Here is a 17,917-nt window from a genome sequence, read left to right on the forward strand (position 1 = left end):
AAAGCCTTCAAAGATTATTTTCAAAGGGAGACTTTTTGTGCAAATATTCAAATGAAGCTACATCCATCTTCTGTGAGTATTGCGGTTTAACCCAGCAGGCAGCTAAACACCACACACAGCCGTTCACTTACTCCCACCTGGCCCCACAGTGGGATGGGGGAGAGAACTGGACCAAAAAAAAAAAAAAGTAAACCTCATGGGTTAAGATAAAGACAATTCAATAGGACTGGAAGGGATAATAATAACAACAACAATAGTAAAAATAACAACATCAGTAAAAAGAGTATATAAAAAAGTGACGCACAACGCAATTGCTCGCCACCTGTCGACCAAGACCCAGACCGTTCCTGAGCAGCGGTCCCCGGTTGACATTATATGGTACGGAATATCCCTTTGGCCAGCTGTCCTGGCTGTGCCCTCTCCCAGCTTCTTGTGCATCTCAAATCTCCTGGCTGAAAAGTCCTTGACTTGGTATAAGCATTGATTAGCAACGACCAAAACATCAACACTCTTCTTATACTAAATCAAAAACACAGCATAATACCAGCTATTAGGAAGAAAATTAACTCTATCCTAGCCAAAACCTGGACCATATCCAGCCCTTATTCTATACCATCTACATCATGCCCAGGTCTTACACTCTCTAATACACTTTAGTTAATCACCACCACTTTTCTCATCTTTGGATATATACACACAGGTATCACTCCCTCAGTCAACAGGCCATGCCTCTAAAATGTCCACTGAGTTAATTTAATCCATGACTTTGGGCTCCATCTGCCATAATAGTCTTTCAGGGCAGGAGAGATGGTGCGTGGCGTTGGATTGTTGCATATTGTGTCCAGAGCTTGTAGCTGGTACATTTGGCACAGCCCACAACCACAGTCTGCAGGCTGAAGACATCAATCCCAAGGAAGTTGCTGGGCACCAGTTGCTGAAGCCAGTTCCAGTTCCACCACCGCTGCACTTTGCTCAGTTTGATCAAAGTTCATTCTTCATTAAACTAGACAATCTTTACTGTAGTACTATTAAATGCCATATAGCAACTACTGTAGCGATAACATACAGCAGGGCAGGATTATATAGCAATTGACATCACACAGTTTAATTCATCGGCTATTCTCATCCAAAATCAAAACCCCTTGAGGAACATATCAGAACTCTCCATCCTGCCACAGCACCTAGCAAATGCACTCAGGTCTGTGAGCAAAAGCAGTCCCACAGATGGGTTTGCCTCTGCCTGAGGCAGAAATAACCCAGACTGTCTTTTCCCAACATATTCTTTATGTGCACCACAGGGACTTTATCTCCTTCTACAGTACATGAAAGTTTTCATTAAGCAGGGCCAGCTTGACTGGTAGATCCCCTAATGTTAAATAACCAGATGGCTATGTGAAATATATATCCCAATGTTTGAAGGTCCCATCACCCATTGTTCTCATTGTAGTTTTTAGCAATAGCCTCCAGGAAATCGAACGATACAATTGACTGCTATGTTCTTTGGCCCAAGCATTTATGAGGTTCTTTTAGAAGTCAGTCCCATTGTCTGACTCATGTTTGCCATGGGATGTTGCCATGGGACTTGCTTTTCAAGGCCCAGGATAGTGTTCTGGGTGGTGGCACAGGGCACAGCATATGTTCCCAGTCATCCAGTGGTTGCTTCCACCGTGGTAAGTACATGGCACTTGCTTTGGCAGGTTGTGGGACTGTGATATAATTGATCTGCCAGGGCTCCCCATATTTATATTTTAGCCATCATCCCCCATACCAGAGAGGCTTTAATGGCTTGGCTTGCTTGATTGCAGTGCATGTCTCACATACAAGAGTATCCAATGCAGTAGTGTCCATGGTCCAGCCCACCCCTCAATCACAAGCCCATCTATATGTTGCCCCTCTTCCTTGAAGGCTGGAGGTATCAGAGGCCCACTGAGCTAGAAATAACTCACCCTTATGTTGCCAGTCCAGATCCAGCTGAGCCACCTTAGCAGCCTGATCCACCCACTGGTTGTTTTGATGTTCTTCGGTGGCCCAACTCCCAGGTATATGATCATCTATGTATTTTTACAACCAAGTTTTCTACCTGGGCAGCACATCTTGCCACAATGCGACAGTCCAGATGGTTTTGCCTCTATGCTGCCAGATACTCTGCTTCCATTGCTGCAACCACCCCCACAGGGCATTTGCCATCATCCATAAGTCAGCATAAGTACTGGCCACTCAGGGACACGGATCAGGTTAGGGTTACCATCTTGTCTTCCTCTTAGCAACAACCAAAATATCAATGTATTTTTAGCCTTATACTAAATCCAAACCACAGCACTATACCAGCTATTAGGAAGAAAATTAACTGTATCCCAGCTGAAACCAGGACAGCATAGCAATTCAAATGAATTGATAAAACTACAGTTTTACCACAAACAAGTGTTTAAGCAACATGAATTTACAAGTTTTACCTCAGAAGAGGTGGCAGATAAGGGAGAAGGCAGGACCGATCCTTTCAACAGCAGCCTAGATTCAAACTGACCTGTGGCCTCCATGTTTTCCATCAACTTAAAGTACTTGTCTAGCATTTTATTTATTTTAATACAGTGACTGAGATAAACAATCCTGATAGCAGATTTAGAGAGGTTGGTAAAAAGTAGCTTTCCAGAGCTCAAGTCAATTTAGGTCTTCACTGACAGAAGTATACTTCCAGGTAATACCTGCTACTCAATCAATTCAATCAAAAACTAGGTAGTTGGATATCATGGATCTACAGACAGCTCCAGTGCACCTGCTATTGCTCTGCCTTAAAATTCTAAGAAACTTATATTCTATTTGGAAAAGGTAAATACCAAGTACTACACTAACATAATCTGCAATTGCTTGGTTGAGAAAGTCATGAGCAGCAGGCAATAACTGAGCAACAGTAAGAAGGAAAGACAGTAGTGAAAAGATTACTGAAAGAAAAAGTGTGCATCTAGGGCATTTTACAAACAGGACCAAACAGGAAAGGCTTTGGTCACATAACAGAAGAAAATATGAATAACTTTATTTAAGATTATTCAAGACATTTTTTCCAAATGAACAGGGTGAATAAGGAGGCAGAGAGGGAGTAAGTAGAAAATGACTCCTGAAAGAGGTTCCAGCACTCTTCCAAAACTATAGGTTTTTGAGTTGAGATCCTGCTCACGGCAATTTCTTTCCCAACTACAGCACTTAGTCTTTTGTTGTGACAGCTCTTAAGGCAGAAGGGAGATTTTCAGGAACAGCTGGACAACGAACTCTTTCACAGAACAATTAAATTCACTGCAGTTATCCCCAAATTTAAAGTAAAATTTCAACATATTTGAAGATAACACCCAAACCTAACCAGTGATAAGCTATGCCAAATTTAAGACACACATTTGTTATGTTCAATGACAGAATTTTTCTCCAGATCAGGTCCCTAAATCTCAACTCAAATATGGAATGAAAAAAACCAACCAGTACCCAAATAAGTACTTTGTTCTGAAAAACATTTTCTCATTTCATGTTGATAAACAAAATTCTGCAGCATACTTGACTCTTAGGAAAGGTCAGGCATGAGTCATGTCATGATCTGGAAAGCAGCCAAACTGGGACTTAAAATAAGAAAACAAAACTAGTTATAGCAAACAATGCATGCATCCATTTTTATTCGCTCTGACTGATTTAAACAGAATAGAATCTTGAAAAAACAGAAAAAAACTCTGGAAATTAATAGTGAACAAGTGTTAACTAGTTTTCTTCCTTATCAATGTACCTGCTCCACACTTTTATCAGACTAATAAAGGAAACTATCAAAATATTTATACTTCCTCATCAGTCTCCTTTCAGTTAAAAATACTACAGTCAATTCCAGTGTGGCTCTGTTATCTCAAACCAGTCTGCAGCATTGCACATCCACATTTACGTCCACCTTTTTATAACACTGGTGCTTCTAGATTTGTCATACCACTACTTTGATACTACTGGCATCAGAAGATTGCCTAAGAACACCAGTATCCTGGCACCATTATTAAAACCCCCTGATATTAATGGCAATACAGATGCTGCTCCATTTGTGATGAACAGCAAAACTAGTTAGTATAGGAAATGCACGCACCATACTGTTAATAGCTTATTGTCTCGTTACCAAGAAAATCTTACAGTAGTATGACAACACAGTCAGGCAGATTTTTGCTCTCCAAGAACTAAGGCTTAATATACACCAAATTTTCAGAAGAGATTCAAGCAAGGTTTCCCAGGTAACTGCAACTACTAGGTCCCAGAATCCCTTTATGATATCATATGCAAAACTACACCAGCCAAGCAGATTCAGAAGAAAAAATAAGCTAGCATTCTAGAGTGGAAATCTCAGTGAGTAAACCCAGCCCCAGAACTCAAGATAGGCAAGGGTGACAGGAACTCAGCAATACAATTCACTTCTAGATTATCAGGAAGCGACCACCCTACATACAACAAATACCTGAATTTCTACCTTTTTTCCACCCAAGTTTTGACACTTAAAAGTATATAAAAGTGTGGTTTGAACTTTGTGAGGTTTTTCCTAAAAACCTAGTTAAAAAAAAAAACGTCACTGTGTTTTGACGCAACTGGTAGTCATTCTTCAATATCTGAGCATTTCAATTTTAAAAATTGTGGTCTATGATTCCATAAATAGTCCCACATCAAATAGCTTCACGCACATACAAAACAGTTAATATTCTTGGTGAAGTTTCACCAACACTTAAAAATGCTACGTACTCTGTAAAGTGTACAGAATAAAGCCTTAACTCCTATGTAATTAGTACTAATAGCTCAAGAACAGTGGAAAGGATAAGCAACCCAGTCCTCCTGACCAAGTAAACTAAGAGAGGAAGACTAGGAGAGCATTCACCTCTGAGGACTAGATGAGGTGGGAGTGAGACATTTACACACAAAATTCTGAACTGAGATATCAAGCTGTATTTGAAAGCACTGCCCAACAAGAAAGCAGTTTAACCACCTGGACAAATAAATCTGATTTACTCAAACTCACAATAAAGCTAGCTGTTAGGTTTTTGTCCCCATTTGCTGAGAGAAGATCAAGTACATTGCATCTTGGCTAAATACATCTAATTCACTTCAAGATTTTTTTTTTTTTGCTTCCATTCAACATTGAGGTTTAAGAAATCTGAAAAATACAGTTTTAGGGGAAAAAAAAAGAAAAAAACCCCACCAAACCAAAACACACACACAAAAAAACCAAACCAAAACCAAACAAAACAAAACAGACTTTTACTTATCTACTGATTATTGCCCTGACACTTTCGGCCTTCATGTAAGAAAACCACCAATACATCAAGAAAAATAAAGATTTATGAGCTATCATTTTGCGGTGCTTTAAGCTGAATATGACTTTTGGTCAGTTAGCTGTATAACAAGTCATTCCCATAAGCATTTTGATGACAGACATAGAAATAGATTTTAAAATTGACTCATTTCTTAAACATTACAAGAAATTTATCTTAGCAAATACTTAGCTTATTACATCACTAGAGGTAGAACAGTAAAAACTTTAGATAAATTCTTTAAAATTATGCATTGTCAAAGTTTGATCTTCAAATACTCCAAAATAAGATTTTCCAAAAAGAGTGAACGATGATCACTTATATCTTTGGATTATTCATTTTGCCAGAAAACCCTTATGACATAACATTGTAATACATAAAAAACTAAACTGAATTCTAGGTTTTGTAGTTAGCAATTCTTGATTCCAAGTAGCTACGTCATCTGGTAAAACCACTTTTAAAATCTCTGTGGATCTCTGAGACCCTATGCTATTATAAAAGTAACATTGCCTATATTGTAAAGGAAGTAATAATAATTTAAAAAAATATATACTTACAAAGCTAGGCTACTCAATACATATTGTACGTGCTCACATTCAGCTGGGAATGATACACAGGCAGATGTGAAACAACAGAGCGCCGTCTGAAGCACCTGAAGCTGAGGCAAAGGAACCTGCCACCTTCCAGCATAGTCTTCAACAACCTAACAACAAAAACATTGAAATATATATTAAAACGGAAAACATTCTGTTTAGTCATAAATAATTAGTTAATATTGAACCTGCTTTATCTTCCCTCCTTTTCCCTCAGAAGCAGTGTTTATAATAAAAAAACACTGTCCTGATGACCAGGCTGCGCTCTTCTAGCCTTTATGTCAGCAGATAAAGACACAAACATACCAGTCACTCTTTCTTTTCCGATCAAATAATTTGGCCTTTTTTATCCATATGATGGAACTAAAGCTAGTTATGCCCCGATCTACAGTTATGGAACTGTATCACTATTTATAGAGAAGCATGAAGGTGTAAAATAGGTGTTGTAATGGAGAAAAATCCTTGCTTGGTCACCTAGTTAAGATTGTTTGTATTAATAAATCCAGATTTCCAGCACTGACTACATCCACATTGCAAGGCTCAATAACCCAGCACAATCTGATATTTCTACACAAGTATCCCTACGCTGAAGTCCTCTGAAAGGTCCGGTCCATTTAGAGCATTCCACGTATAAAACAGCACCGAGTTCAGCACAAAGCACAACAATAGAACAGATGTCTGTAAAGGCACCCACCACTTCTGTAGCAGACTAGTTGTTACGCTGCAGTCTCCCAGCAAGCAGAAGGCCAAGGGCTTTGAATCCCCTTTCTTCTTTTAATCAACAGCTAAGACGTGACTCATAGGCAGTATTCTAAGTAGAGATCCAAAACCTTATTTCTTCCACACTCCGGCACATAGCTTATCTCATTGCACTGCAGCCGGGCTCCTTTTGCTCACCTACTCTTGTCTTATTTTTTTCATCCTAACAGCACAGTTTCAGTATAAGCAGAAGAGTGGCCTTCAGGACTCAGGGCACTCTTCTCCAACTGAGGAAACCTAACTGAGATCTCCCACATCCTGAGAAAGCAAAAAGCAGGTGGCAAAACACAATGCCAGACACCATGCTGTAATGAAAAAGGCAAAGCACTTTATAGCATATGGAAGAGACAACTGGCTTCAAGAAAGCTATAAAGTGCCAATCCTAGTTACACCGGCCACCTATCTCAAGAACCAGACTGGCCAACAAAGCATAGGCTAAACCAAAACCAGATATATTCCTCTTCAGAATTTCTTTTTGACTTTAAAGTCTGTGAATCCCTCTTAGATTTGTCTAATTCCCTATGAACTAAATAAAGGGTTTATAAGTCAGGTGAAGTGGCCTATATTTTCAGTTCCAAAGCTGCGTGCCTAGCTTTGTTTAAGGCTCTGCAACATGAGCAGGCGAGTGTTCCATTTCTGACAGTTTGGTTATAGCTCTTCCAAAACAAAGCACTGATAATGGGACTGGTAATTTTTTCTCCTCACCAACAACAGTTGAGACTGATTAATATTTTGTGAGTAGATTTTGACTTTCCAATGAATTTATTTTAATAATTCCTGTTTGAAATCTGTTAGCTTAATTCGGCAGATATCTAGGTCAACTGGAAAAGAATTAGCAGGCTCCTAGATAAATAGTCTTCCTCTTACAAGAAAGAATAAACGCTTTATAAGATAGTACTGCCTCATACATCTATTGCAAGTTCTCTGAAACACTTATAACAAGGTTCCTTGTATAGGAAAACTCAAAAGCCTTAGGAGAAACCAAGCAGAGAGAGCGAACACACTTCAGTGGTTTTAGTCTCCAAATGGTCAAAGATAGAAATAGAACATCAGTTCCCACCAAGGTGTTTCACAACACTTTGACCTGAGAGGCACAGTATAGATACAATCACCACCCAAGAGCAAGACTGTGTTATTATGGTAGATGTTTCAATGAAAAATCACCTCAATGCTCATCACAATGGCCAAAAATCGAATTAAATATTTGGAGAGTAGTAAGATTAAATAAAGCAGAATGTTAACTGCTCAGAACCATAGTGCATCCCCACATCTATAAAACTGCATGCTGGTTTGCTACCTACTCATTCCTGTCTCAAAAAAGACTAGAGAAGGCCTGGAAAAAAGCTTCAAAGGTAGGCAAAAAGCATGAAGAATTGAAATAAATTTCACATAAGGATCAATGCAGCTAACTAGGACACTTCAGCTTGAAAAGAAATGACGAGTGCAGAGGGGGACACCAAATAAGGTTGGCATGCAGGATCAAAATAAAATACAGGAGGTAGTTCTTCATGCAGTGTGCAATTATGCTGCGGAGCTCCTTACTAAAGGAATGCTGTGGATGCTGAATGGCTACATGAGTTGAAACAGGCTGCATGAGCTGAAAAAGATATCCACTAGAAGTTACAAACTACAACGAATTACCTGAACTGAAAACAGTTTAGAGAGGGGAAGGTCACTATATTTGCTCATCTCACTCTTTGGTTAGGCATATATGAACTCTTGATAAGATTCTGGTCCTAATGTCAGTGTATTGCTTCTGCAAATAATCAGCATTCAAAAGAAATACAATGGCTCATGCTGACAACAATAGTTAGACACTGTAGTATCTGAAAGGTGCAGTCCTACTGCCCACTCTTTATAAAGGCTTATACAGTCCTACTAGTTGCCCTTTTGCTGCACCTACAGTGCTCATCTGAACCCAAAGCAAACTACTTCAGGAACTAACTGGCAAAGAAGAGTCTCCTTTAAAAAAAAAAATCCAAAACAAACCATCAGTCACTGAACACCAGCTCTCTGAACTGGCCCACCACCATGCCAGTGAAGTACCAGAGGCAGTGCAGAAAGGAAGACACCACAACAGCAACGTTGCCTTAGGCAGTCAGTCTGCAACTCCATGTATCCACAAACGATTCACAGCAACAGCCTTCCCATCCCAAAATGGTCAGGAAGAATATGAATAGCATACTTTTTTTTTTTCTTCTTGAGTGTGGATACCTGAAACCATGCCTTCATTAGTCCCGGGGTGGGGGGGGAAAAAAAAAAAGTCTAAAATTAGTGGATTCTCAACAGACTTGGAAAAATCACCAGTAAGAGACTGGGGGGAGAAGGAGGGCACAGGTAGCGGGAGTGGTGAGAAAAAGCTAAACTGAGTATGAAATAAATGCCCAACCACACTCCACACACACATCCTACGTGGAAGCAGGAGGGAACAACACATGTTTGTTTTACAATTCTATGTATATTTCAATGTCTGCTTTAAGTGATCTCACAGAATAGCTTTTTCTATATTAGAAACTAACACCTATTTTTGTTTAAAATACCCCACATACCATGCTTTGAAAAAGGACTGTAAACCAGAGAATAGGTAAAGGTTTATACCAAAAAGAACTCCCAACACAAACAAAAAAAACCCTGAAACACTTTACCACTTCTGACATTTTCCAAGGAAAACAAAAGTCGAAGGGACATGCATATCTTCACTCTCATGTTGTGAAGTTGTGTAACCAGAGCACTTCAGAAAATCAGACAGATTATGCTGCTTGAGTCCTAAATGCTTTATTTAAAGTTCACGTTTATCAGCACATTTTTAACAAGCACACTAATTTCAATATAACGAGGTCAGCCAAAGAAGCAGCACACAACATTGTCAAAACAAAGTGGCCTGTTCCTTGTCCAACATATAGTGCAGAAAACCAGAAGGGAGATGACATTTTATGTGACTTTCCGCAACAACTCCCTTCGAGAATTCTGTTCGGGTGCAATTTTTATATACTTGAAGACTCCATGCACCATTCCACAGTCTGTCTTTACCTTTACAATTACTATCATTCATAAAAGAGATGGTGGGGCCTTTTGTCTTCCCTTTCTCATTCAGTGCAAATACAGATACCAAAAGGGAGGCTGAAACATCTTTCTGACACTCCCCTATTCAACTCCACCTTTCTCCCACACCAATACACTATTTTCCCTTTTTTAATACATTTGAGAAATGCAGAGGAAAATCCATTATTTGGATGTGTCCTCTTAAGTGCAAAACCAAGATCAAACTTGTTTCTAAGCATACAGCTAAAGCAGCTGAGAAAATAACAAGGTAGTAATTAAAAGACCTGAATTCATGTGAATAATAATTATTCCTGGAACGTTACATTCTAACGGATTAAATATACACATCTATTTTAAGTAATTAAATAAACATATAAAGTGATTTGACTATATTGCAAGCACTTAAGAGAAATAACATTGCAAAAAAACTAGATTTGCAAATATGTAGGACACAAGAAACAAATGTTTCATGCTAGGCCCTGAAATTGCTACAGGTTTTCCTGTCCCACTCCACAACAACAACAAAAGACTAGAAAGAAACAAATCCGACCAATTTTAAAGTTCTGTCACAACTATGATTTTAAATGAAGTTACTCCCATAACTTTATGTGAGATAACAGTAAAGGAAGTCACCACAGGATTAAAACCACAACAGTACTTTTGTGCATGGCTTTCAGAAAAAGAAAGCTAGTTGGCAAATATAATGGCTGTCACAGAATAGAACAAACCAAAAAGGATTTAAAATGCCAAGCAAAAAAGGGGTGTGCTCAGCAGAAGAATCAGAGCAGCTTGGATACCAAAGTTTGCTTCTAGCGGAGAACTTGAGTAACACTAAATTTATTCTACCTGGAAAGAGCAGAAGAAATAATCACACCTTTTTTACTGTCTTTTTAACGTCTTTAGTTGATGATGAGCATTTTGTTCTGTTTCTGCACACAAAAAAGGTAAATGTCCTTACAAAAAAAGGATTCAATGATCCAATTAGAGAGTAGAAAAGGTCTTAAGATTTTAAAATAACATAAATGATTACTTAGTAGATACAAGTTTAAAATGGTTTTATATCATGCAACTAAGAATGTATGTAATGGTTTTACTGCAATTCACATGTGAATATTACATAAGGAGTAACCAAACATAATCACGCTTCCGGCAAAAGAAAAAACATCACCCAGCAACAGCATGACACATCCTATGAGACAAGTTTCTGCCAAAGCTCTACCCTTAAAGCTAAATGTTTCCCCCACCCTTAATCACCAAGATCTCATCCATCTCCTCAGCCTGTTTGAGGCAAGAACGACATCTAAGACTGGGTTCCATACACCCATTACATTTAGCTACCCAAAGAGCCAGTTTCCATACATATTTACAGTCTGCCGCTTGTACGACAATGAAAACTATATACTAATCCCAGAAAAGCATTTTTGGCTACTTTTAGCACTGTAGTAAATGTGCCTGTGTAAGGTTTTATGACTGAAAGATAAATATTTATATTGAAAAGAAGGAATAGTCCTTCTCAGCTTTTGATTAGCTCCCCCTCAGAGTGAAAGTCAACTAATTTAAAGAATTGTCTTTATTATACATGGAAGAGAGAACTGACAATCCTGTCAATGCATATATGAATGTATATGTCCAGATCGACAGTGATATAAGTAAAACATAACTTAAGATGCGTAAAAAGTACAAATACTTCTTTCCTTCATCTGAACAACTGGTACCCAAAAGGACTTAACTTTTTGATTTTTGCATTACGTACTGCAATAAGTGTGCCTTTTCTAACTTGAAAAAGCCCACATAGCAAGGCTATCAGACAGACTATGCTACAGAATCATCATTCAATGGAGATCCTTGTTTTTAGGTATAAAAACCTGCAACTCCTTTATAAGTTACAACCTTGATATATTTTTCCATCAAAATTCAAAAGCTTATTTTCAAACAAAAGCTAAACTTTGAGACAAGGCATTAAAAACAGGAGATGCATCAATACCAAGAAGTTCGAGAGTGCAAAATGAAAAGTTCCACAGAAGTGGAAGGAGAAAAATGTTACAAAGATAAAGAAAAGTATACAATGTATTCATACATTTGTTCAATGTTTCCTTTTTTAAAATACTAACTCCTTAAATGGACTTCTAAAACATGGAGATAATTTCTCAGAGTAAAGCCACAAGGACGGCACCCACAAAAGCTGAAGAGAAGCCCATACTAAGAGAAAGGCGAGTATGCAAATAAGACTTTATAATGTTAATTGATAAGAGCATTGAAGACTGACTCCTTCAGCCTACCGATCTGCAAATAAAGAGGTTGCAAATCAACTACTCTTGTGAACTCTCCCAATTCTGCAAACAGCCAAATGCGCTGCATGTCCCACAACCCAGCCTTGCATGACAGTGGCTTTTCAGGTTTCAAAGGAAAGAGTGTCACCAGCCCACCCCAGACACCCTGCTTTGGGGACAGGTAATCTGCAACAGAAGGGAATGCTCACACTTGGCAGTGAGCTTGGGAGTGAGCACGACCTGGTGCTTGCCACGGTTGTTCTGCAAGGATTTCCTTTTAAACCTGAACTTCACTTAAATCTCCTAGCAGCACAATATTAAACTGCTAATCAGCAAATTGAACATGCTTGTTTTCACCAGCCAAGCATGGAAAAAAGATCTAGTAAAAAGAGATCACGATGACAGGTTAATTTCTAAATTTAAGCCTTTTCAAGTAGCTACGGTATTCTTTGATACAGAGGTAAATTTAGTTACTGCAAGGTATGGTTTGCCCTTTGCTAGTTATGTGAAAACTTGTAATGTCACACATTTAAAAACCTGAAAAACTTCAGTCAAATAAATAAAACATGACTTTCAATAGTACTCTCAAAATTTGAGTCATTAACATATGTAAGGCATATTTTTGCGGGATGCTAAAAAAATCCCGCTAAAAACACCACAAATCATTACAAGAGAAAATATGGGGTTAAAAATTACAAGCTATACCTTCTCAGAAAAATAAGCTTCAAAGAAACTGAAGAGATCACTTTCTGCTACTAGTACTCATGTGAGCAACACTTCTGTGGCTAAATTTTAAAATGGTGTATGGAGATCAAATATGGATCCCAAAGGTCAAAAAAGTAGTAAAATGAAAGTCTGGCATAACCAAAAGGTGGTTTTGTGGGGTTTGTTTGTTTGTGGTGGTGTTGTTTTAGTTTTGTTTGTTGGGTTTTCTTTTTTAAACAAAATAGAAAAGCAACTTAACAACTATTGACGTAAAGTTCAAAGCAAGAGTCAAAAGCAAGTACTTTCGAATTTAAGCATGTCACAAAAGGTGTGAAAACGTATTAATCTCAAAATCAGAAGAACAAACATTCAAAGATGTACATTTTTGTACCTTCATCCTCACAGAGCAAGACAGACAACAGTTGAGTCATACACCCCTGTATTTGTTTTTGTATACTAAAATAAATCCAAGAAACACTATCTTCTCTAGTGTGTTACTAAATTTTACTTCTTAGCTTTCGAGTATAAACCCAAGAATTATTTTTCTAGCAGTGACTCAAGATACCACCTATTAATGTAAGTCGACTAGGTAATCCTTATTTTAGGAAGTCAGATCATACTGGAAGGCCATAAGCTGATGCCACAGCAAGAGCAGATCGAGTAGTATTTACCCCTCACGGTATTACCTTGTTACTTTAGATCAGAGTCACCTTGTGTTTATTTCAGTCAGTAACAAACAATGTAAAATAACATCTAGTACAGTTATGCAGCCATGTGGACAACTACAGAAATGCTAGGCATAACTTGTAGTATTTTGATAACACTTAACGTTATGACAAGATTCTGAAGAGAAAATGCAATTTCAAGCTAGTTGATAAAACTATATCCACTTCACGTGCAACAAAGTAAGCTATATCCATTTGCCAGCTCGCTGTTAAGGTCTGTTTTCAAATCAAGTAAATTTAGAAATTCATCCTTCTAATTATAAAAGTATTCCCTCTACCCTCATACCAAAAAGCAACCATTTTCTCTGCCCTTCATCATTTGTATTTCACTCACACAGGAACCTCTCAATAACTCTGGCCTCCAAGGAATCTCATGAAAGAATTTCATATTCCACATATAGTATAACAAATTGAAATTCATGAAGCTCTTTCAAATGTTTAGACTGAGGGGGTTTCTGCCAGATACCATCTTTCAAATTTCTTTAAACCTACGAAGTAGTTTTACGAAGTTGGGAACAGCAGACTTGGTTTCCCTAACATATAAGTGGTCTCAATAGACAGTGAACTTCACAAATAGGAAGAAATGCCAGATCAGCAATTTTTAGAAAGTAACATAGAAACATCTGGTGAGATGCATCAGCTGGACACTTATCTTCCAATTGTCTCTTAATTCTCAACCACCGAAATTTTGATTTTTGTTTTCTGTATGTCTTCAATCTCAACCATCTAAGAAAACATTTTATTCCACTTCGTTTTGGAAGATTCAGACTGTAATGACTCTGTATGATCATGCACACCTGAAACAGAAAAACAAACCCCAGAAACTACACATAGGTTGAGAGACTCCACATTCTGACTTCAACTTGTATTACTAAATCATGATTATACATATATTTAAAGAAAATGCTCTGAAAATCCAGTCATCTTTTGTAACTGTTACTTAATCTACTTTCTGAAAATTAAGTTCAGGTGCAGTACTCCAGGCCTCAAGAGTCTTGAACCTGACTGTTTACAGCAATGTTTTACCTTTCTAACATATTTCAAGAGTGATGCTTTTGAAGGTCTAAGCCACTCTCCTACTCTTTAAGATCAGTCAAGAGGTCATTGCTTCTATCTATGGAAAATGGCTCTACAAAAGGAAAAGGCTTTACCCTTTGCTTCATTTTTCCTGGAGCTCTTGCTGAGAGATGGGAATGTGTGCATCTTCACACAGTATAACTATAAGCAATCTAAACAATATCCTTTTTGGCTGACACAAAGCTTCATCACTGTGATCAAAGCACAGCCATATATTTTAATAGTTTGTTATTCTGCAAAATAAAATTGTTTCTTCTGGGTAGTTCAAGCTCATGGTATTATCACTAAGTAACTATTTCTACAACTGCTGTTCAACTTTTGACATGGGAACAGGAACACAGGAGGCAAACTAGGACATTTAGAAGTGTCAAATAACCATTAAGACAAGTAAAATTGTGTTACCAGTGTGAAGTGGGATGAGGTGGAGAGGCCTGATCTGCACAACAGCCAAATATGACTTTCAGAAGATCTGGACAGAAAAGTACAAAGCAAGAGGCTCTGACAAAAACTAGAACCAAAGGGAAAAATTGCACTCAAAAAGACACATCTGTTGGGGAAAAAAAAAAACCAACACAACAAACAAACACACAAACCCAAACTAACAAAACCCCCACAACTAAATAACTAAATCTTATAAAGTGATACTGTATTTAAGTGAGATGATTTGTTTTACAAGTGTGACAAGACAGACATGACCTAAACTTCATGACACTTTCTGAACAAGAAATATTAATATGCTTCATCACTTACTAATTAGGCTGAGGGCCTACCAGTCCTCTGTATGTACCAGTATAAATACAACACTGTCAACCTCATAAGGGTAAATGAGCTAATGTGAAGCACGTGCAACTTCATTTGTTGTCAAACCATGAATGTCACAAAGCCACAAGCTTTTCAAACTAGTACACTACACCAGTTAGGATCTTGTATTTATATAGTTAAATCAGTAGAAGAATTCATTACTATAAAACATGCTTAAACAAAACATGGAAGACTATATTTTGAGTTAGCACACGACTGCTGATCATACTGGGCCAAGTTTTAACAAAAAAATTAATCCCTGGAGACAAAGTGTTAAAATATTAACTTGCTTCCATCAGGATTATTTAAACTGTGCATTGTTAAAAAGAAAATTTAAGAGAAAGGAAAGAGAGTCCTTTATATAGCCAGAACATTGGCTGCTCATGTGAAGAGTTCATAAACTCAAAGCAAAACAAAGTAGGGAAGAAGGCTTGGCAATCTTTCTACACAAAAGAAACTGCAGAAGTCAAGGTCAAATGATTTAGATATTCTACCATTACTGACAGTGATACAACTATTTTATAGGAAAATTCCTTCCCTTATCTTGTCCTCTTCTGTTCCCTACTAATTCCCAGCTTTGTCTGGGCAATAGGATTGGCATTAGTATACGAAGCGATCATCCTGCCTGGCTTCCTCCTTAACACAATGAATTCAACACACAGCAAATGTAGCAAGAAAAATTTAAGATAAATCTCTGTCTTCAACAGAAGCAAATGACTTTTCAACCTGCCAACTTAACCAGATATGTCTGTGATTTCTTACAATTGTAGTCTACACTATACTACAAAAAACATTCACTTCTCCCTTTACTGACTTCACAATTTTGCCACACTTACTAAGTTTAGAGCAATCACTAAACAGAAGAAAATATAAAAGGATCAATAAAGCCCAAAAGCAACTTGTGGACTTATTGAGCAGTAGGCTAATCGAGATAATTTTAAACACATATTACAGTAAATATTTCCAATAGATGTTTCATGGAATGTTAAAACAGGAACAACAAAAAAAGAGCAGAAAAACACATTTATTTAACAATCTGTGGTGAGTTAAGTAACCTGTGTTTCTGAAAACAACAAGTAGTGTGGCTGCAATATACCCAGCATAACTAATGTTTCATCAACACCCGCTGATGAAAGCAACTAGGAAAAGCAACCTGTTGTTCCTTGTTACTTTACAAGGCATACATAGAGATCGCAAAGAGCACAAGAATTCCGGGCCCGCATGAAGAAACGCTGCGTTCCAAAGAAGAAAAAACCCACTCTGGTCTAATTTAGCCGCCGTTATGGGAACTGTTTCCGAGACTCTTCTTCTCTCCCTCCGACACCCGCCCAACTCCCCAGCCGAGGCAAAGCCACCCGGAGTTGTTTTGCCCGCAGCACCGCACGCGTCCCAGTTCGCCGGGCCCAAAAGCGGCAGAGAGTCCCAGCAGCGGCCGAGGCTCCGCCATCCTCGCACGCCTCCGGCTCTTCTTCGCCCCTCCCGCCCCACCCCCCCCACCGGGAGGTGCCTTCTCTCCCTTCTCCTCCGCAAGTGTCCCTGCCAGCCCCAGCCCGGCCCCGCGCCGCCCCGGCCTCCACCATCCCCCCGGGCCGGGGGCACTCAGGGCCAGCACCCCGGCCGCCCCTCCGCGGCCCTGTGGAAGAACAGGCGTCGCCTCCGTTCCCCTTCTTCGCCCCCAGACCCGTGAGCGGAGCGGGCCCCCTTCCCCGCTAACCCCCAGCCCTGCCCCGCCACGGACTCCAGGCCGCCGGGGAGCGGCCCGACCCCCTTCCCCACGGAGGGCTGAGGGGCAGCGGACGCGGCGCCGGCCCCAGCCTCACAGCAGCCCCGGCCCCGCGGCATCCCCCTGCCCCGCCAGCCCGAGGGGCTGGGGGGGGCCCGATCCCCGCCGCACCCCAAACCCGCCCGCGGGGGGGAGGGGCGAGGAGCGGGCCGGGGAGGCGGGGCGGGGCGGCGCTCACCTGGCAGAAGCGGCGGCAGTAATACTGGCTGTTGAGAAGGGCCGGCAGGCCAGCGAGGGGGCCCGGCGTCACCAGCGCCTCCAGCTCCTCGCTGAGCCGCTCCGACTCCTGATCGCTCTCGTCTTCCGCCATGCTGCTCCGGCCGCCCTGCGCGTACCGAGCACCCCCCTGCCCCCGCCCCGCCACGCCGGAAGGGGCGCCCCCCACCCCGCTGCCTCACGTCCGGCCACGCCCACCCGCCGCGCGCCTATTGGGCTAGCTGCCGTGCCGATCAACGGCGGACGACGAGAGAACTCGCTGACGACCTCTGACCTCTGGCTCCTCCCTTTCAGCCGGCCCCGCCGAAGCGTCCTTCGATTGGAGCAAAAGTCTCTTCGTTACTTTGTGCCCCCCTTGTCATTGGCTGCTCACCCCGTCTGTCACACCGCCCTCCGCAGCCTCCTGCCGACGACTGGCCAAAGCCCTCGTCTGCTAGCCGCCGCCGTCTCACTCGCGCACTCTGACTGGCCTGAGCATGCCTCCATCACGGTGCTTACACCCGCCCCTCACTTCTAATTGGGCAAAAGTACCGCCCATCTCCGCGCTCCTTTGCCGAAGGGAACCAATCACCGAAGGGTTTCTCCCACTCGGCCGCCGTGTGGCGCCGGGCGAGAGGCGGGCGGCGGGCGGGCG

The 17,917-nt window shown here is 40.4% G+C and overlaps 1 protein-coding gene across 1 annotated transcript in view; it reads right to left on the reverse strand.

Annotated features, from left to right (window-relative positions):
* The window catches only part of ZNF654 (zinc finger protein 654), a 39,040-nt gene extending 21,650 nt beyond the window's left edge, over positions 1–17,390 (reverse strand). The window contains exons 1-2 of the mRNA XM_065658520.1: positions 17,246–17,390; positions 5,870–6,015 (exon numbers count right to left, since the gene is read on the reverse strand). Coding sequence (XP_065514592.1) covers positions 5,870–6,015; positions 17,246–17,377 — 278 coding nt within the window. The 5' untranslated portion in view covers positions 17,378–17,390. The remainder of the gene's footprint in view (positions 1–5,869; positions 6,016–17,245) is intronic.
* Positions 17,391–17,917: the final 527 nt, after the last annotated feature.

Source organism: Caloenas nicobarica, chromosome 1 (genome assembly GCF_036013445.1).
Source record: "Caloenas nicobarica isolate bCalNic1 chromosome 1, bCalNic1.hap1, whole genome shotgun sequence".
NCBI classification, from domain to species: Eukaryota; Metazoa; Chordata; class Aves; order Columbiformes; family Columbidae; genus Caloenas; species Caloenas nicobarica.